At 36.3% G+C, this 22,148-nt stretch overlaps 1 protein-coding gene across 1 annotated transcript in view; it reads left to right on the top strand.

Annotated features, from left to right (window-relative positions):
* FRK (fyn related Src family tyrosine kinase) overlaps positions 1-22,148 on the top strand; it is a 127,492-nt gene that overhangs the window by 38,466 nt on the left and 66,878 nt on the right. Inside the window, exon 2 of the mRNA XM_003827562.6 lies at positions 21,026-21,147. Within this exon, the coding sequence (XP_003827610.4) occupies positions 21,026-21,147 (122 nt within the window). The remainder of the gene's footprint in view (positions 1-21,025; positions 21,148-22,148) is intronic.

Below are 22,148 nucleotides of genomic sequence, written 5' to 3'. Positions count from 1 at the left end.
TGCTGCTATTTCTGTGATTGGATATAGGACATTGTTGTAGCTACTCTAGATTCTGTCACATTCTTTGAAAATTATTGTTTTTTTGTTTTATTAGATAATTAAGTTGCCTGAATCTAACTGCAGACTTTGTCTGCATCCATGTATATAAAACTGCTTGTAGCTCTTGTCTGTTCTTAGTTTACCATTGAGTATGATGTTAGGTGAAGGGTTTATATTGTTGCCCCTTTTCAGAATGAGAAAGTTTTCTTCTATTTCAACTTTGCTAAGTGTTTTTGTTTTTAAATCATGAATAGATGTTGAATTTTTCAAAACGATTTTTCTGCATCTATTGAGCGGCTGATTATATAGTTTTTCTTTTTCAATTCATCAACATGGTCAATTACAACTGATTTTCAAATAACCTTCTAAATGGGATAAATCCCATTTGGTTGTGATATATTTTTGATGAATTTGATTTACCAGTATATTTTAAGGGGTTTCAAATCAGTGTTCATAAGAGATATTCATCTGTAGTTTCCTTTTCTTGGAAAAAGATGATTCTCTATGATTTTGGTATCAGGGTAACTTTGTGTCATAAAACAAATTGGAAAATATTTTTTATTTCTGTATTTTCTGAAAGAGTTTATGTGTAAAACTGACATTATTTCTTCCTTAAATTTTGGTAGAATTCACTTGTGAAGGCTTGAGGGCATGGAGTTTTCTCTGTGCGAAGGTTTTAAATTATAAATGTAATTTCTTTAAAAAATATAGGGTTATTAATATTTTCTGTTTCTTCTTGTGTTATTTTGGGTACTTTATATTTATTGGGGAACCTGTCGATTTCATCTTAGTTGTCAAATTTATTGTCATATGGTTGTTAACAATTTTTTTTATTAATTTAATATATGTGAGAATCTGTGATGGTCTCCTCTTTAATTGCTGATATTGATAAATTATTTTTGATTTTTTTCTTGAACAATCTTGTTAGAGCCTTATGACTTTTATTAATCTTCCCAAAAATATCAATTTTTGTCTTTGTGCATTCTTCCCATGGTTTGGTTTTCCTTTGACCATTTTTTACTGTTGTCTTTACTATTTCTTTCCTTCTATGTCTTCTAGGTTTAATTTGTTCTTTTTTCAAAACATGAATTGAAAGGGAATATATGGCTTTGAAAAAGCAATAGAAAGATTTGCATTAGGGCATGCTAAGAAAATTTATGCAGATTTCTTAATCATCTTATTTTTGTTATTAAGAGATTTTAAAGTGACATGACCTTTGCTGTAAATTTAATTTTAGTTAATTACATACAATGGGCATGAAGACTGCAGTCAGCATAAAGAAATCATAAGGCAGAAAATCCTTGTTCTCTGCTTGTCAAGTCAAACTCCTACCAATAGCACTGTAATTTGAAGGTGGAAGTATAGTTATGTATTCCAGGCAATTATACTGTATCACTCTTTTTACTCATAACCTTTGAATGATCAGCCATTATAGGTGAAATTTTGTCTGCACCATTTGACATATTGATCATATATGTCAATTATGAAACGTTTCCTCATGATACATTTCTCTTAAAATATATTTCTCCAATTATCTGACATCAAAATGATGTATGGCGTGCTTAGGAAGCTTATATTTTGTGACCCTTCTTTTCTTTTTATACTGGTCTACGTTTGTGTTTTTCCAACTGTAATGTAAACTTGTAAGCAAGCGTGGTCTTTTTTTTTTTATTCTTTCAGTGCATAATAGGCCTCCATAAATATTTATTTTTTCAATATATTTTTAAAATGTGTCTCAGCATTTAAAACATTTATAATTCATCTTTTTAGTTTCTAAAGAACAGAAAGAACTTGATTTTAAAAGTTAATGGATCATAAAAATATTACATTTAAAAGCAAACATGAAACCACTGAAATTTTATTAGTCCTTTTTTTTACTTCAATTTCCCAACTGAGGTTACTGAGGTTTAGAAACCAACCACAGTTTAGAAATCTGTATTCATGTCAAAAGTAAACCACAAGAAATACAATTAGAAAAATTATAATTGTTGCAGCTGGATGTTGGGTAAAGTGGTTATACTATTGTCTCTACTTTGGAATATATTTGAAAAGTTTTATGAGGCAAAGTTAAAAAATGCCTATTATGAGCACATGTATGGAAACTCAAGGAGTTGGAAAAATTGTGTCTTGTCATTGTGATTTACTGTTTACAAAAATAGTTCTGAACACAGGTGAATCTAGAGAGCCTATAGAATATGTAATTTGGAGAGGTAGCTCTCTTAAGGAAAAATGATACAAAATGATGTTTGCAGAATTTGTTGAGAAAAGGAATATTGGCCCAGTGCAGTGGCTCACGTCTGTAATCCCAACACTTTGGGAAGCTGAGGTGGGTGGATCACCTGAGGTCAGGAGTTCAAACCAGCCTGGCCAACATGGTGAAACCCCATCTCTACTAAAAATACAAAATTAGCTGGATGTGGTGGCGTGTGCCTGTAATCCTAGCTACTCGGGAGGCTGAGGCAGGAGAATCACTTGAACCCAGGAGGTGGAGGTTGCAGTGAGCCAAGATCATGCCATTGCACTCAAGCCTGGGCGTCCGAGAAAAACTCCAAAAAAAAAAAACCAAAAAACAAAAAAAAGGAATATTGATCTGGGACAAAAGAAGAGATCACTTTAAATTACTTAGAGAATAATAAGATATTAATGAGCTGTCTTTTATAAATTTTTTTATGGTAGTCTTTGTCTTCATTCTCTTTGGCTCTTCATGTCACAATGATTTTGTAATACTGTTTTCTATAGATGGAATAAATAATAATTTGGTTTTACTTTTGAAATGTTTGATCAATTTTTTTGTTGTTGATAGTTTAGAAAAGTTTCTTTAAGATCATAATTTATTATTGGTAATAGCTGCACATTTAGGATTGCAAATAAATATTTATTTGAATCTCATTTTGCTTTCTGTTTTCAAATTTTAATCCTTATGCAACCAAGCCTACCTCTAAATAACAAATAGGAGTTAATGTTTAACTTCATAAACAGATATTCTGTTATTCTACAGGAACATTTTTAGAACCTGAAGTTTGGGTCTTAATAAGTCATAACTATTGGCTATTTCTGACCCACTCTGTAGAGTGGTATTATTATTTGAGAACAAGTCCATACTCCCCACTTTCTATTCTGCACAATTTTAGTGAAGTCACATGTAACTGCTTTGCACATCTGCCAACACACTGGCTCTGCTTATTATTTCTGCATGACAAATCATGCAATTTCTCTCATTTCTAGTTCCCTTTTCCACAAAGTGGGGATTTTGAAGCACTTGCTCTGACTATCCCCAAGAGTTGCCTTGAGAATAAGTGCCATATTCTAGGTGATGGCACTCAATTATAAAGTGGAATCCAAATGTTATTCTTTTCATGATTGTTATAATTGTCATCGTCCTCATAGGATTGTGATCATCTGATTGGCTATGAGGTTATTCATTACTGGTAAAAGTGGACTTGTTCTTTTGCTCTCTGTACCAGATCTTCAGTATATTCTCTCTATATTCTTGTCCTACGTTTTGAAATTATTTGGTCAGCTTTTTAACTTTCAAGTGGAAGACTCACATCCTCAAATAATCATCTGTTTATTCATTCAACAGTATGAATGCAAGTTTATTTAATACCATGTGTTGTGCTAGGCTCTTGGAATTTCAGTGATAAGTAAAAGATAAGGTTTCCACTCTCTTGAGCTTACATGTGTAACGGGAAGTAGGAATTAATCAAATAATACCAAAAACAAAGTAAGCTAAGGAAAGAGCTATGAAGGAAAGGAACAAGGTGCTCAGACTCATTTGATCTGTAGAGGAAGGCTTTCCTACCACAAGCCCCTTGCCTTGCCATCCAAAGAATACACTGGAGATAAGTCAGAGGGGAGCTGGCTTGTGTAATGAATCTATTATCATTCACCTTCAGAGAAATATGCTCCTCAAGCTTACTTGAAGCTCTAATTCTAAGGCTTTAGGATGTTCCTTTACTGTGCCCTCTTTCCAACAGCAGGTCTCTTCAAATCTATAAGATTTTAAAACCCTTTCCTGGGTCACAGTGAACAGGTCAGAGTTTATTATGCTCTGAGTATTTCAATGATTGAAAAAAAATTATCCCAGGCAAAGAGCATGGTGGAAATGTCTTTGTATCACTAAAATTCTGGAATAAAATTTTATTTAATTGCAATATGCTTACTAGTAAGGCAGGGAATATTTCAGTTTCTCAAAACACATATTTGTATATAGTTTACATGCTATTTACAAATAATATTTCCATTGTGTATTATTAGAGTATATCCTCTTATGAAAACACTTTGTAAGAGAGCAAACATTTTAGTCTACTTCAAGACACTTATAATTTTAATAAACTGAATTATTTAAAACACAAATATAACTGGAAGGACTCTGCCTTTCACCCTTACCCCAGGGTATAGGCTTGTTCTGGACAGCGAGAGGATGCATAATGCTGTTGCTACCATCTGCTATGGATAATGGTGTGAGAGGAGCTTTGCCTAAGGATTTGATGTGCTAAAGAAAATTCTGTTTTCAAAGCTCTGGCTGTTTGTGCTGCTGAGAATAAAGACATGGAATAGATGGGCCTTAATTGAGCAGAACAATTTAAGAAGTGCTGGGGTATACAGAGGGAGACCCAGAATCTAGTTTGGAGTAAGGGTTGGGTAGGAAATCAAACTGCTTTGCATACAGAAACATGGAGAATTTTGTTGTAAAATCCCTGGCACAGAGAAAGGAGGAAGAGGAGTGGTTCCTCAGCAACCTATTAGGGGGCCCTAGACATAAGGGAAAAAGTTTTGGGAAATTCCCTCTTCAGCGGAAAGGACATTAAATTTCAATGAACAGAAATTTCTGGTATCTGTTTGAACTTGTTTTCTGCTCTGTATTGTACTTAAAGCTTTGCTCTTCACAAATTTTATACAGCATTTGGATTGAATTTGTAATGTTTTGTAAGGGTTGAAAATAAAGAAGTGGGGTCCAGTGTGAGGCAGTGTGAGGCAGAGTGGACTGGAGAGAAAAAGGTGCAAGGTGGGCTATGGCAGGATGACTCAGGATTTAGGAGAAGATGTTAAGAGAAAGTCCCCCTCTTCTAAAAACAGCTGTGTTTTTCAAATTGTAGTACCTTGGTTACCTGCCTCTGAATTGCCTGTGGCACTTGGGAACCTACAGCATCCTGAGCTCTACCTCCGACCTTCTCAGACTATTTGCCTTGTACACACTTCCTGGGACAGTCTTCAGAAACTGGAGTTTGAGAACTGAGGCCCTAGAGAAGGTTAATCCTTAGGTAGTGATAAAAGAAAAACCTCGACAAATTAAACTTAGCAGAGTTTAACTGGGCAAAGAACTGTTGGCAAATCAGGCGGTCTCCTGAGCCAGAGTGTGCTCAGACAGAGTCCAGCTGGTGGAAAGGGACTTATGGAGAGAAAAAGAAAAGCGATGTAGAAAAATTGAAGAGAGGTACAGAAACAGCTGGATTGGTTACAGCTCGGTGTTTGCCTTATTTTGAACAGGGTTTGAACAGTTGGCCACCTTTGGTTGCTCAAAACTTGGTGATTGGCACAAGAGTAGGTTACAGTCTGTTTGCACATCCATTTAGGTTGCAGTTCACTGTGTACAGAGAAACCTTTAGGCTGAACTTAAAACGTGTAAGGAGACAGCTTTCTGCTTGATTTAACAGTAACACTGGTGTGTGTTGGGAGGTAGGGAGGTGGAGGCTCTTTCTTCTCTCAGTCTGCCTTTTTCCACAACAGTTCTGAGGAGTAAGCTTGTAATGTATTTGTGCAACTGCTTCTTTCTGTAATTCTAAGCAGGAGCAAGCAGTAAACTAATTTTCAGATTTCAGAAAAGTCCATCAGTGCAGGCAGAGCCTTCCTTTTGTTTCCTGACAAATAGTTTGTTGACACTGAAAACAAAAGATGTGTTTTCTGGCACTGTTTCAGGCTTTCTTTTTGAGAACAAGCTGCTCTGTGGATGTGTTCAGTTTCTACTATTTCAAAGTCCAGTGGGTGGCATTTACATGGGTTTTAAACTATCTTTAGTTATTAACGTTGGTGTTATTATTGGTAATTATTCATGATAGCAATGCTTAGTGAGTATCTTGGTATACAGGGCTAAATTATTAAAAAGAAAGAAAGAAAGAAAGAATGAAGGAAGAAAGAAAGAGAACGTGTGTGCTTGTTCTGACCTGTAGCAGACCAGGTCTCACACCTTGACTCCCTGGGGGCACCTGCTTCATTTTAATCCCCCCAAAGCAGTAAAACTAGTACCTATGTGTACATCCATGTTGGTATCTGCAGCTACACACACACACACACAAACACACACACACATCCATCCACTCATTCACATATATGTGTGTGTGTCTCTGTGTCATGTATGGATTAAGATTAGACAGTATAGTTTTTAAAATTATTTTTTATTGGTACATAAAAGATGTACATATTCTCTGGGTACATGTGATAATTTGATACATTAATATAATCTGAATTGGAATATCCATTACCTTAACTATTTCTCTTTTCTTCATGCTAGGAACATTCAAATAAGGAACAGTAGATTAATGTTAACTATAGTCAACCTACTATAGAGATTGTACTCTGCTGTACTTTGGCCTCCTTTAGCCACAGCTGGAGCTGGAGCAGCTGAGACATAGGGCACCAAGTCCAGAAGGTGCACAGAGCAGCAGGACCCTGTACCCAGCCCATGAGACCATTTTTCTCTTTTAGGCCTCTGGACCTGTGATGGGAGGGGCTGCCATGAAGATCTCTGGCATGCCTTGGAGACATTTTCTTCATTGTCTTGGCTATTAACATTTGGCCCCTGGTCACTTAAGCAAATTTCTGCAACTGGGTTGAATTGCTCCCCAGAAAATGGGCTTTTCTTTTCTACCACATGATCAGGCTGCAAATTTTCCAAACTTTTATGCTCTGCTTCCCTGATAAATAAAAGTTCCAGTTTCAGATAATCTCTTGGTGAATGCATATGACCGACTGCTTTCAGAATCAGCCAGGTCACATCTTGGATGCTTCACTGCTTAGAAATCTCTTCTGCTAGATACCCTAAATCATCTCTGTCAAGTTCACAATTCCACAGATCACTAGGGCAGGGACAAAATGCCACCGGTCTCTTTGCCAAAGCATAGCATGAGTGACCTTTACTCCAGTTCCCAATAACTTCCTCATTTCTATCTGAGACCAACTGAGCCTGGAATTCATTGTCCATATTACTATCAGCATTTTGATCAAAACTGTTCAACAAGTGTCTAGGAAGTTCCAAACTTTCCTACATATTCCTGTCTTCTTCTGAGCCCTCCAAACTGTCCAACATCTGCCTGTTACCTAGTTCCAAAGTTGCTTCCACATTTTCAGTTTTTCTTTATAGCAGTGCCCCACTCTACTGCTATCAATTTTCTGTATTAGTCCGTTCTCACACAGCTATAAAGATATTACCTGAGACTGGATAATTTATGAAGAAAAGAGGTTTAATTGTCTCACAGTTCTGGATGGCTGGGGAAGACTCAGGAAACTTACAATCATGGGGGAAGGGGAAGCAAGGCACATCTTACATGGTGGCAGGAGAGAGAGAGTTCGGAGAAACTGCCACTTTTAAACCATCAGCTCTTGTGAGAACTCACTACCACGAGAACGGCATGGGAGGAAACACCCTCATGATCCAGTCATCTCCCACCAGGTCCCTTCCCCAACACATGGGGATTATAATTAGAGAGAGATTTGGGTGGGGACACAGAGCCAAACCATATCAATAAGTAAATTTTGAATAAAAAATGAATAAGTGATTTTCAAGGTGGTAGGTTGTGGTTGTGGCCTTGGCACCAGCTCGTGTAAATACAGAAGAAACACTTGGCCTTATTGAAAGAGTTGGTTAGTTTCTTTCACAGGCATTTCTGAGAATTTAATAAAACAATGGATTATCTCCCCGGAAAAAAATGCATGTACTCATTAAAACACCTTTGCCTGTAGATCCTTATGAAAATTTCTTTTCACCTCTAAAGTTTGGACCAAGTCTCTTTTTTGTTTCTAGTCATGGAAGAATTCCTCTTTGCTTTCACCCTCCACATCTCCATTTCATATTTGTTTGTGAAACAATTTTTAAAGAACAAGTCACATTTTTTCCCTCATATTGCTGGTGAGCTCAGGGCTTAAAACTCCTTTTGTGTTAAATATTAAATGGAGTATCTTAAAACTCTCCTTTGTAGTTTTCAAATTTACCAAAGATCTACTTCTTCCATGGAGTTAGTTTCCACATGGAATTATCTGTAAACATCAAAGGCCCATATTTCTTGGTTTTTTTTTTTTTCCCCTGACCACTGCTGTTCATTAAACCAATCTGCTCACAAATACCTTTTTGGTTTCTTCACTTGTGCACATACCCTTGTCTTTCATTTTTTTAGATTTCTGTATCTCTTTCAAATCCTTTCAAAGTATATTTTTTAAAAGAACACTTCCATCCTCCTTATAGCCTATGGTTAATTTTCTACTACACACTGTTGATGATTAAATGATTTTTAAATTCCTGTTTCATCGCTTTCTTTTTTGATTTGTTACTTAAAGTGGTCTTTTATCTCTCCCTTGATACTCTAAGATTTTCAAAGGAAAAGTTATATACCCTTCTTTTGCTTTTTCTCCATATTGTTAGTATAAAATTAATGTTTCTAATGTATTTCAGCACATAGAAAATGATATGATTAGTACCTTGTAGGTAATGAGGTTAAGATACCTTCAAGATGTTTACAATATTTTATTTGAGATAAGAGATTTAATGAATCTCAGTGACATCATAGTGCATCACTGAGTGTTAAAATGATAAGCCCCAGGGCTGAAGCTTAGACATAAGCCTCCAGTTTTGCTGGTGTCTTTTCTGATGATGTGTGTGTGTGCTATATCAGTCATAAAATATTTTGAATATCACCTCTAGTATAGGAAAAGGGAAGAAAGATGCTCCCTCTTTTTTACTTTTTGGAAGAGAAACCTGGATCCAGGGAATACAGAGCAGGCTGAACTTGACATTATTGATCCTTCTTGAATGGTTTACACACAATGACTACTAGCTGACTAAACTCAAATTTGGTATTTGAGTTGGGACTTGAGTTTGGTCTTTGGTCTTTGGGACTGTCATTTCTGAAATTAGTGTCCTGTATAACCATATAGTGTCCCATGTAAGAAGTATAGTACTGCCCCAAAGCTTATTCGTATAGAGAATAGGAATGAACATTTGTGGTATTTTATAAAATAAGGCATTTTCCTAGGCATCATAAGATCAATTGCATTTACTTTCTTTGGATGTGACAAAGATAGAAATTAATGATTAAAGCTTTCAACTCTAACCCATCCATATTCTTCTAGTTTCTGGGACAAACATTATCACAAATGTTGTACAAAATCAAAGCAGATGCGTTAAAATTTACATTTTTATTTCAGGCTTGATGATTGGAAATGTCATTATATAGGCACACATTTTGTTTTTTATTTTAAAAGAGAAATCAATATTACCTGTCTTTTCCTTTTCCCCAAATAGAGGATAGTTTTGAAACAAAAAAAGTGCCCTGAGATTGAATATTTATATGAACTTTGTTGTATTCTTTGTAAACTTCTTGTGAGGAATTGCATACTTTTGATTACCAGACTCAGGGAAGTGGATTCAGACTATAACAAGATTCTTTTATAAATAGTCGCCTCCCCCAGTGAAGAAAGCACAAATGAGTTCACCTGACTTCCCCTCTAAAGAAATTCCTTCAAAATTTCCCATTTATGATGACTATAAAGGTGAATAACAGCAACAAAAAAGCTTTATCAAATGACCCAAGCAAAGGATTTCTATGTGACTGCAAGTCCTACCTCTGATACTTAATTTGACATTGTCACTTTTTCACAAATTTTTTACATGTGTACAGCCCTGATATGCTTGTGTTTTAAAGGACAGAAAAATCAATTTCATTTTTGATCTTTACATTCACATGAAAGTGTTCTCTTTGGGGGAAAAGAGAGAGGTCAGATTGAAATCTGTGGTCTAAGGCCAATTAACATTAGAAACTGTGCTGCAACTGGTCCATAGCAGATAAGCCTTCTCCCATAAACACTTTATACTGCAAGCTATGTGGCAAGCTCAAATAAAAGATTACACAAAAACACAGGCATTATCTAAAGTTCAATGTTCAGTATAAACCAGAAGACTATATAAAATGCCCACATGGAAGTACAATGTATTAATGTTTCATCAACAAGTATTTATTTAACAGCTCCACAGGGCATGAGGCCAGTGCTTCATGCCACAGATATGTGAAGTTATCAGACTCTGTCCTTATGCTGGGGAGGTCTGTAGCTTCAAGTGTACACAAAGAATAATCTAAAAAAGAATTTAAAATGCATCACTAGCTTTTGTATGCTACATATCAAAACAGAGGAGTAGTCACTGAATACTGTAGGAATTCTGAGCAGTCAAGTTTTAGTATTGCCAGTATAAGTAGTGATAGGAGTGTGAATTTAGCTAGAACAGAGAGCTGATATAGGGAGGATAAAGTTGAAGAAGTGGCTTGTGTCCAGATGGTGGAAGGCCTGAATTTCCAGGTTAATAGAGGTTTTACTCTATAAGCAAAATACCCCTTATTTATGTGTATGTGGGGAGATGATAAATCTAGTGGTGGTGGTGTGAGCGAGGGGGAGAGTCTGAGATAAATCCATGTAAAGCTTGTAGCAACAGTGCCTGCCTCCTTTTATGTGATCAGTAAATATAAATTGTTAATGTTAAAGAGAACAGGCAGTAAAATATTTCCATAATCCAAGAGGCGATGTTGAATTAGACAAGGGTTATGGTGAGGGAAATGGAGAGGAAGGAATGAATAACAAAATAATTGTGAGCCTTATTTTTTTTCTTTGTCCTTATCATTCCATGTGAGTGGGAAAGAGTAGCAGGGCTAACTTCCTGGGAACTAAGGGGATACTGAGCCGAAGAAGGTTTTGTGGAAAGGGAGGGAAATAATTACCTTGACAGGAAGAACTCTCACAGAGATTTTCTTGATAGTGTTGTGGAAACACAGGTAGATGCAGGTGAGTCATACAGAACCATAATAGTTCAAGGGGCATGAATCAAGCCTTTCATTTAGATACCATAAATGACTAAATGTAGTTATGAGTGTGCCCTGCAAATTGAAGGTGTTTTGCCAATGTGGGTGACAGCGATGCCTGCCAAGTCACATTCATGAGGACAATAGGTGGTTTTACCCATTATAACATGTGTAACTGTGATGAAAACATGAAAGACACTGCTAACCCTGAGCTCCCACAGGGAAATCATCTTAGCTTACTTTCCCCACGATTGGTTCGGCCAAGTTGATCGACCCAGTTTCCTTTCTGCATTTTCTGGAAGGATGGTTTTTTTTTTTTCCTGGAACTAGTCTTAAGAGTTTATTTTTTTAGGATCTGTCTATAGTACTTGAAGGCTGACTGCCTTGGTCTTAAGGAGACATTATAAAAAGAAGTCATATGTTAACTTTTGTAAATCCTAGCCATCAGTTGCTGGGCGTGAGTTTTCTCTTTAAAAAGTGTAAGAGACAATTATCTTCATGTGAAAAGAATTATGAGTTACCTAGGAACCTAGTTTGTACACGTCAGTGAGGCACAATGAGATTCTATTAGATGAAATGACAAAACCTTAATTGAGGTAACACATCTATTTACATGTTGATTTCCCTAAATTTTGATCAATATTTAAGATATTTATCTTATGTAAATGTTGATATTCATTTATACTGCAATTTTTTTTTTTTTTAAGGCTCACTGCCTTTTTCATAAAATAAAGCATGTCCAGTTAATCACAGGACAGCTCTCCTTTCCTTTTTGGATTAGTAAAATGGCCTACTGCCACCTGGTGGCAGCATGTCCTAGTCAAGAACAGCAGGCAGGACAGAAGAGTCACTTGGGATGAAACTGTTAATACAAACAAAGAAAGAAGGTCATGCTCACATATTCACTCGTGTCCCAGCATGACCTCAAATCCAACATGCCTAAAACAAAATTGATAATATCTGCCTTCAATTAATTATCTTAAAATCTCTACTATTTATTAAGCATGAATGTGTCGAGACATAAAGCACTTTACATGCAGCATTCTTCTTAATCTTGAAACAAGGCTATAAGGAAATTATTATTATTCTCACTTACAAATGAGGAGATTGAGGCATAGAGAGGTTAAATAACTTCCTAATGAGATGCTGTCACTCTTAACTGTTATTATACTCTGCCTTCTAACATGTTGCAGGACATATTGTCCTTTAGTCATTCAGATTTGAAATCCTGGTGTCACATCGTCGCTTCCATCTGTTTCGCTGCTCATTCATAATCACTTGTTTCATATTCCTTTGGGATTTTTCCTGTATCTATCAATTCTAAGTGCCAAAGTTTCTAGTCCAGACCTTTACAACATGTAAATTTTTGTAGCATGTTCCTGATTGACCTCTTTTAATTTTTTATATTTAAATACATTTTAAAGTAATCTACAACTACATGTTATTATAAACATCCAAATTATAGAGAAGAATGCATAGTAAAAAGTGAAACTCCTCTGTCATTACTTTCATACTCTCTCACTAATCTCCAGGAAAGTAAGCACATATAATTTTTAGTTTGTGAATTTTTTTTTTTTTTTTTCGAGACAGAGTCTCGCTCTGTTGCCCAGGCAATGGCGCGATCTTGGCTCACTGCAACCTCCGCCTCCTTGGTTCAAGCGATTCTCCTGCCTCAGCCTCCCGAGTAGCTGGGACTGCAGGTGCCCACTACGCCTGGCTATTTTTGTATTTTTAGTAGAGATGGGGTTTCACCATGTTAGCCAGGATGGTCTTGATCTCCTGACCTTGTGATCCACCCACCTTGGCCTCCCAAAGTGCTGGGATTACGGGAGTGAGCCACCATGCCCGGCCAGTTTGTTGATTTTTTAAAATATAAATAAACCTATAACACTCCTAATATTTGTAATTTACCCTTTTTTATACAACAATGTCCTGCAGATCTTTCTGTGTTAATGTTACAGAATTCACATACAGTAGACACTTGATAATTTACATAATTATAGACTTAAATTACATACTCTTTTCATCTAAAACAGAAATTATATTTTTTGTTTGTTTTTATCAAATTGAAGCATTTGTTTCTTCCAGGATTTCTTTTCATATCATGAGTTTAATCTTCTACTTGGTTATTGTTAATAAAGATATCTTTCATGGCATGGTATGTCAATAAAGATTATTTTTTAAAATATCAATAAACTGTGTGTGTATGAGTAGTTGTGGTATTATTTTACTGGATACTTTTTGCACGTAAGTGCCAAACTCAAACATTCTCAGCTGCCTTGTACAAATTTCTAATTGGTTTACTATTTTTATACATCAGTAGTTCTCAAACTTTAATGTGCATTAGATTCAGCTGGGGGACTTAATAAACCCCAGATTGTTGGGCCCACCCCCAGAGTTTCTGATTTGGTGGGTATGAAGTGAAACCCAAGAATTTCCATTTCTAACAAGTATTAGCCTAAAGCTGTCTCCTTGCATATTTTAAGTTCAGCTTAAAGGTTTCTCCGTGCATAGTAAACTATAACCTTACTGGATGTATGAACAGACAGTAACCTACTCTTGTGCCAATCACTGAGTTTGGCCAATCAAAGGGGGCCAACTCTTCAAACCTTGTTCAAAATAAGGCAAACATCAAGCTGTAACCAGTCCGGCTGTTTCTGTCTCTCACTTCTGTTTTTTTTTTGTTAGTCACTTTCCTTTTGCTGTCCATAAATCTTCCACCAAGTGGCTGCACTGGACTCTCTGAGCATACTCTGGCTTGGGAGGCTGCCTAATTTGTGAATCATTCTTTGCTCAATTAAACTCTGTTACATTTGATTTGTCTAAGGTTTTTCTTTTAACACAAGTTTTCATGTGATGCGATGCTCCTGATCTAGGGACCACACTTGGAGGATCACTGATCCGTATGACTCTCTTGTGATGCTTTATACTCCTAGGATATCTTGATCCCTTCTCAGCACTCTCTGTCTACTGCACGTAAGAACTGTAGCTTAAAGAGAGAGCTGAAAATGGCTGTGGTGGACATCTGGGCCTGGAGTGTGTGCCCTTCCAGAATGGGGCCAGCAGAGGCTCTAAAAGGCAGACTTGACCAGAATGACAGTCCTGCCAATGGTTCAAACCTCAAATTAAGAAACAGTTTTCATACATGCAAAGGGTAGAACAAGCTATTGTTTATCCATCAGTCTCCACAGCAGCACTTGCCCTAGAGACTGCAGTCCACAGCAATTGCATCACCTTTGAGTATGAAGGACGATGTTATAAATGCCACTACATGCAGAAAACATTTTTAAACTTATATTCTTCACTTCCTGATCAGAGCTCAGCTAAGTAAAATTCTAGGAATTAAGTGAATTGATGCATTCAGTCAAATATTATATTTATTTCATGGTTACTATGGATTCAATTCTAGTGTGATTTGCCTTGTAAAGTAATTGTACCAATCTATTATACAAAAGTCCAAAATTGTTGAAACAAAGGAGGATTAAAAAAATTTGCTATAGGGTTTTTCTACAAATGTAGTAAAATTGCTTTATCTTTAACCATTTGATTTATAAAAACTGCCTGCTTATATATATATTGGACAGAGGAAACACATCATTTATAGACTTGATTAGCCAAAATACAAATGTAACATATGTACATAAAACTTATGTAATGGAGTATTTAGTTTTGAGAATGATATATAGGAGACATAATAATAATTCTGGAGAACTTAATCTGCTAGATACATTGTAATTCTTGTAAAGGCTTACATATTTATATTTTGTTTAAACCTTTTATTTTTATTTTTGCACCATCATCCCTTCATTTTTTTCAAATAAAAACATACTTAGAAGTAAATTATATATTTTCTAAATACATGCATTAAAATTTATGTGCCCCAACTTTCAAATGCTGTATTATGTTTCTGAACATATATGCATTACTGTCACCTCTAGAAAGTTATTGAAACCATTAAATTGCCTGGATGGTTGAAGATTAGAAACATTATAGTGTATTAATAGGACAATGCCATTCTGAGTGATCTTTGGAGTATGATACTTTATATACTAATTCAGCTTTACAACCTGAAGGTAGAAACCAATTATATGGGACAAAAACCGCTTTGGTGTATTATTTCTTATCTAAGACACTGTTAAAATGCTCAAATTTTACTAGTTTAAAATAAGAAATGAGGACCAAAATACATGGTGTTCTTTATCCTAAATTCCCTTTGCCTGGTGCAAAAATAATGGTTCATATTTTATCTGAGTGTTCCCAACCCATCCTCTTCACATTACACTTCAAGGTACTGTGGCGTGCGAAATAGAAGTTTGGCTCAATTTCAGACTCAACCATCACCTCTCCATGCGGTCTCAAGTTAATAAACTTCCCTGGGCCTGAGTTTCCTCATCTGTAAACTAAGAGCATGTGAGAGTGCTCATAAAACATTATTTGAAAAGACTGGAGAGCAAGCATGAGTGAGTAGTGTCCATTGAAGGGTTTGTCCCAATAACTCACTGGAGAGTGTTCATGCCTTTCAGTCTATGAGCTAGCAAAGATGGAGAGCAATGAACTAATGAAAGAGATATTTAGATGAATATGTTGCTTAAACATTTTAGTGTTGATGCATAATCAATGCACTTTGAATCAGGAAAATGCATTGAGTTGATTAAGATATTTCATCCATGCTGTTTTGGTTACTGTAGCCTTGTAGTATAGTTTGAAGTCAGGTAGCGTGATGCCTCCAGCTTTGTTCTTTTGGCTTAGGATTGACTTGGCGATGCGGGCTCTTTTTTGGTTCCATATGAACTTTAAAGTAGTTTTTTCCAATTCTGTGAAGAAAGTCATTGGTAGCTTGATGGGGATGGCATTGAATCTGTAAATTACCTTGGGCAGTATGGCCATTTTCACGATATTGATTCTTCCTACCCATGAGCATGGAATGTTCTTCCATTTGTTTGTATCCTCTTTTATTTCCTTGAGCAGTGGTTTGTAGTTCTCCTTGAAGAGGTCCTTCACATCCCTTGTAAGTTGGATTCCTAGGTATTTTATTCTCTTTGAAGCAATTGTGAATGGGAGTTCACTCATGATTTGGCTCTCTGTTTGTCTGTTGTTGGTGTATAGGAATGCTTGTGATTTGTGCACATTGATTTTGTATCCTGAGACTTTGCTGAAGTTGCTTATCAGCTTAAGGAGATTTTGGGCTGAGACGATGGGGTTTTCTAGATAAACAATCATGTCGTCTGCAAACAGGGACAATTTGACTTCCTCTTTTCCTAATTGAATACCTTTTATTTCCTTCTCCTGCCTAATTGCCCTGGCCAGAACTTCCAACACTATGTTGAATAGGAGCGGTGAGAGAGGGCATCCCTGTCTTGTGCCAGTTTTCAAAGGGAATGCTTCCAGTTTTTGCCCATTCAGTATGATATTGGCTGTGGGTTTGTCATAAACAGCATGGTACTGGTACCAAAACAGAGATATAGATCAATGGAACAGAACAGAGCCCTCAGAAATAATGCCACATATCTACAACTATCTGATCTTTGACAAACCTGAGAAAAACAAGCAATGGGGAAAGGATTCCCTGTTTAATAAATGGTGCTGGGAAAACTGGCTAGCCATATGTAGAAAGCTGAAACTGGATCCCTTCCTTACACCTTATACAAAAATCAATTAAAGATGGATTAAAGATTTAAACGTTAGACCTAAAACCATAAAAACCCTAGAAGAAAACCTAGGCGTTACCATTCAGGACATAGGCGTGGGCAAGGACTTCATGTCCAAAACACCAAAAGCAATGGCAACAAAAGCCAAAATTGACAAATGGGATCTAATTAAACTAAAGAGCTTCTGCACAGCAAAAGAAACTACCATCAGAGTGAATAGGCAACCTACAACATGGGAGAAAATTTTCACAACCTACTCATCTGACAAAGGGCTAATATCCAGAATCTACAATGAACTCAAACAAATTTACAAGAAAAAAAGAAACAACCCCATCAAAAAGTGGGCGAGGGACATGAACAGACACTTCTCAAAAGAAGACATTTATGCAGCCAAAAAACACATGAAAAAATGCTCATCATCACTGGCCATCAGAGAAATGCAAATCAAAACCACTATGAGATATCATCTCACACCAGTTAGAATGGCAATCATTAAAAAGTCAGGAAACAACAGGTGCTGGAGAGGATGTGGAGAAATAGGAACACTTTTACACTGTTGGTGGGACTGTAAACTAGTTCAACCATTGTGGAAGTCAGTGTGGCGATTCCTCAGGGATCTAGAACTAGAAATACCATTTGACCCAGCCATCCCATTACTGGGTATATACCCAAATGACTATAAATCATGCTGCTATAAAGACACATGCACACGTATGTTTATTGCGGCATTATTCACTATAGCAAAGTCTTGGAACCAACCCAAATGTCCAACAATGATAGACTGGATTAAGAAAATGTGGCACATATACACCATGGAATACTATGCAGCCATAAAAAATGATGAGTTCATGTCCTTTGTAGGGACATGGATGAAACTGGAAACCATCATTCTCAGTAAACTATCGCAAGAACAAAAAACCAAACACCGCATATTCTCACTCATAGGTGGGAATTGAACAATGAGATCACATGGACACAGGAAGGGGAATATCACACTCTGGGGACTGTGGTGGGGAGGGGGGAGAGGGGAGGGATAGCATTGGGAGATATACCTAATGCTAGATGACAAGTTAGTGGGTGCAGCGCACCAGCATGGCACATGTATACGTATGTAACTAACCTGCACAATGTGCACATGTACCCTAAAACTTAAAGTATAAAAAAAAAAAAAAAAAGATATTTCATCCATATTGCTTCTTTGCTTGAAATATTTCTGTGAAAAAGTATTGCCAGTTCTGGAAATAGAGTTAAAAGAATGCTTGAGTACTTTATTAGCTTTCACTAAACATGCATGTATTCATAAAAATTATGTACAGTTTTCTAACGTGTTTTCTTAAACTTTATACAAATGCTACTACAATGGTATATATCATTCTTTTCATTCTTTAACTTACTCTAATCCTTGAACAATTTATTTTTAAAAATTTAATTTATTTTATGAGAGATGGAATCTTTCTATGTCACCCAGGCTGAAGTGCAGTGGCTATTCACAGGTGCGATCATAGTGCACTACAGCCTTGAACTCCTGGGCTCAAGTGATCCTCCTGCCTCAGTCTCCTGAGTTCCTGTGACTATAGGTGCATACCACCATGCCCAGTTATTGTTTTAATTTCTACATAGTATTTCATTTTATATCTACAACTGTTTGTTTATCTTTTCTCCTGTGATGGACATTTAGGTTGTTTCCAAATTTTCAATGCCAGGATTCTTTAGTGGATGTTCTTGTAGTGTATCTTCTTGAGCTCATACAGCATGTAGTCTAGAAGTGAAATTGAGTAGTACACAAATATTCAGCTTTACCAGATAGTGCCAAATTGCTCTTAAATTAGTTGTACCAAATCGTACTACCACTAGTACTGTATAAAAGCTCATTTCACATTTTCCTCAATACCTAATAATGTTAGCATTTTAAATTGTAATGTGAAAGTATAAAATAGTATTTCATTGTGGTTTTATATGTAATATTCCTAATACCAGCACATGTAGAGGCCATGTTCCTGTCATTTTTATTAATTATTTGGGGTTTCTTTTTATGTGAACTGCCCAATTATATCCAGGCATCATTATATCCTATGCCAATTTTTCTACTGTGTTGTCTTTCTCTTATCGATTATAGGTCTCAACATAATGTGAATACTAATCCTATTTTGGGTTATATACTTTGCAAATATTTTTTCCAGGTTTTTGGCTTATATTCAAATTTTATTTCATGGTGACCTTGTTGGTGTAGAAGATTTTAACTGTGATGTAATAAATATTATCAATCTTTTCCCTAAGGTTTGTATGTCTTTTTGTTTTTGTCTTGCTAAAGAAAACTTCCCTAGTCCAATGTCCTCAGGAAGTTTTGAAGTTTGCCTTTTACAGTAGGCCTTTAATCTATGTGAAATTATTATGTATGCTGTTGGTAGCATCAGTTTTTTTCCCATATGGATTATTAATGATAACAGTGTTATTTATTGAATCATCCATTCTTTCATCACTAATTTGTATATTTAGGTCTCAGTTTTTTACTATGTTCAAGTATTCTATTGACTTGTTTCTGCAGTAATCAAAAACATGCATTTCTGTTTTTCTGTGAATTCATTACATGGCCACTTTGGAAGGTTTCCATGACTTCCATGGTTTCAGTTACATAAACAATAGTCCATGGACATCAATTTGCTCCTGATACTGACTCAATGCAGCAGTCATTAGTGTAGTCTACCAGATGTTTCCAATTTTCTACCTTCTGGGAAATGGTGGGATTGGCTGTTTCTACTCTCTTTACATTTAGACATGACTATAAGACTTACTGCCAGTGGGTTCATTCCTGAGTAGAATCTTTAAATAGAAGCTCTAGGAACCAGCCTGCGATTTGCCACATTTTCCAATCCTGGCTCAGCAATCATGGAAGCATGGAGATAGAAACTCCCTGAGTGAGACTGACATCGAGCAGAGCTCCAGATGACCTTGAGTACCTTAATAGACCTGGAGCTGAGTGAAACCAGTTGTCTTAAACCACTGAGATTTTTGAAGTTGTTCATTACTCCAAGATGACCTGGCATATCCTGACAGATACAGTTAATGTACCGTAATTTACAATTTGATAATTGGGGAAATGATAAACGAACACCCTGCATTTGTTAGAAGGTAATATTTATATGTTAATGTCTCTCTTTTCATTTCCTTCCCCCAACTGCCTTACAATTGTGTCATTGTTAGGGCACTCACATTCTCTAATACCCATTACCTGTCAATCAAATTCAAGTTAAATTTTGATAGCACACATTTTTTTTTTTTTCTCCCAGCCTGTATTTCTTCCCTTAAGCCTGCATTTCTTCTCTTGGAGTGTTTACATTTTTAAAGAAGTTACCTGAAAAGATCAATGTTTTACCTAAAATCTTTAATGATGATGACCATTTTTATGGCCCTACAGTGAGGGGTCATTTGTGAAAAGCAGGAATTCTCAGCCTCCTCTTATTAGAACACATTGGTTTCTACTAACATGATATACATTTGACAGTGGCTTTGATATTAATGATCCATAATTCCTTGTTGATGATGATTGCATTCATGAACTTGTGTGTTCAGTATCTGACTCTTATATTTCTGGAATGGTAAAGATAAGAGGGGAAAAGATAAGAAGTGGAGGTATTACTAAAAGGATATTTCCTGGGCAGATGTATCTTTTTCAGATAATCTCTCCACTGCTTAAATGTTCCTTTATATTAATAAATTCCTCCTAGATATGCAAAATAATCTCATCTTATGGCAGGGTTGGGCAGTGGTGGAGGTGGGAAAAGAAAGGAACTAATATCCAGAGAACTATATTTTTAATCCTTCGTACTTTAACATAAAGTACATGGATCCTTTGATTGGAATATTTGCCTCCTAACAGCTCGGAGGTGTTAGGGGAAGCAGTGGATGGTTGGATGGAGATGATGAGTCATTTTAGAGCCTGGGACATGGCAGATATACATGGCAGGCAGACACTGGGGCTTTGGCTTTGATAGAGGGAAGGCTCAGGGCCTCTCAGACAGAACACAGCTGTGAGAAGTGATGTGGTAGTGGGCATAATCAAATTCCTGCTTTGTAGGTTAAAAAAAATAAATGTTGGTGTGGGTTACAGGCATTCTGAAAAATCATCTCAAGTGTCAGAAGCTACCGTTTATACCTGTAATAGTTTTACTAAAGAATACCAAACATTTTTGATATTAGAATACTATCTTGCCAGGCTTTTTCCTCCTTAAAAAATGAATGTTAATTGGTTAATTAACATTTACATATCTCTCTTTTTAGGTGGTTCTTTGGAGCAATCGGAAGATCAGATGCAGAGAAACAACTATTATATTCAGAAAACAAGACCGGTTCCTTTCTAATCAGAGAAAGTGAAAGCCAAAAAGGAGAATTCTCTCTTTCAGGTAAGGGTATTGTTTTGTGTCATTCAATATGAGCTTGAGAGTCTGCAGTCATGAGCTTTCTGTGTGAACATGGACACGATCATTTAAAATTTGCCATATTTCTTATCTTTACAGTAGCACCAAAATTAATACTAAACTACTCAAGAGTAATATAAAAATTAGCCAAAAAGATACTGTCTATGGCTAGAAGTCTCTATAAACAGTTTCAAATATATATGCTGTAGATATGAAATGGAGAACATGGATCTGCTGACATTTTCTAACTTTTGCATTATCTAGGATTCTTTTAGGGAAATGATAAGGAAGAAACAAAAACTATACTGTTGTCAAAATTATCATGCTACAATATAATTTTTTTCTTCTTCTGGCATTTCAATTCTCTTTGCTGGTTAAACATAAAACGAATTGAAATGATTAATGCAAATATATGTGATTAACCCCATAATATGTAAAATTTGGTCAAATGTAGTTTTTCACTTAAGGATCAAGTACGTGTTTACACTGCCCCAGGAGAAAAGAAGCACAGGGGACCTGAAAATGTACTCAGTAGTTACAGGTACCTAAATATATGTCTTTGCTTTGAAAAAGCTATATTTTTAGGTATATTGCCAGGTTGCAGAATATCTTTTCTTGAAGACCCTACACTAAGTCATCTCTAAATATGAGGCTTTCTCTCTTCTTGTCCCGTTCTGTTCTCTGTGTTGTCAAGGTCTGTCATTTGTGTTATCATCCCCTTTAAATACGTATTATTCTGTTTCTCCAATTAGATGTGAACCTTGTGGAGGGAGAGGCTTTGCTTCCCTCTATTCCTGTTGCCCTGCAATAAATGCTGATTAAACATGATGCCCATTTGCCTCATTGTGTCTGCCTGACTCACTGAGCTGGAAATCAGGGCAGCCGTCATGATGCCGCATGAAAGCAGGCCATAATTCCACATATATTGGGAACTTTTATCTGACCTGAACTCTGGCCAGGCTGTCTGTATTTGGTACACATTATCC

The sequence above is a fragment of the Pan paniscus genome, chromosome 5 (genome assembly GCF_029289425.2).
Source record: "Pan paniscus chromosome 5, NHGRI_mPanPan1-v2.0_pri, whole genome shotgun sequence".
NCBI lineage: Eukaryota > Metazoa > Chordata > Mammalia > Primates > Hominidae > Pan > Pan paniscus.
This window is presented reverse-complemented; position numbering and strand designations above follow the sequence as displayed.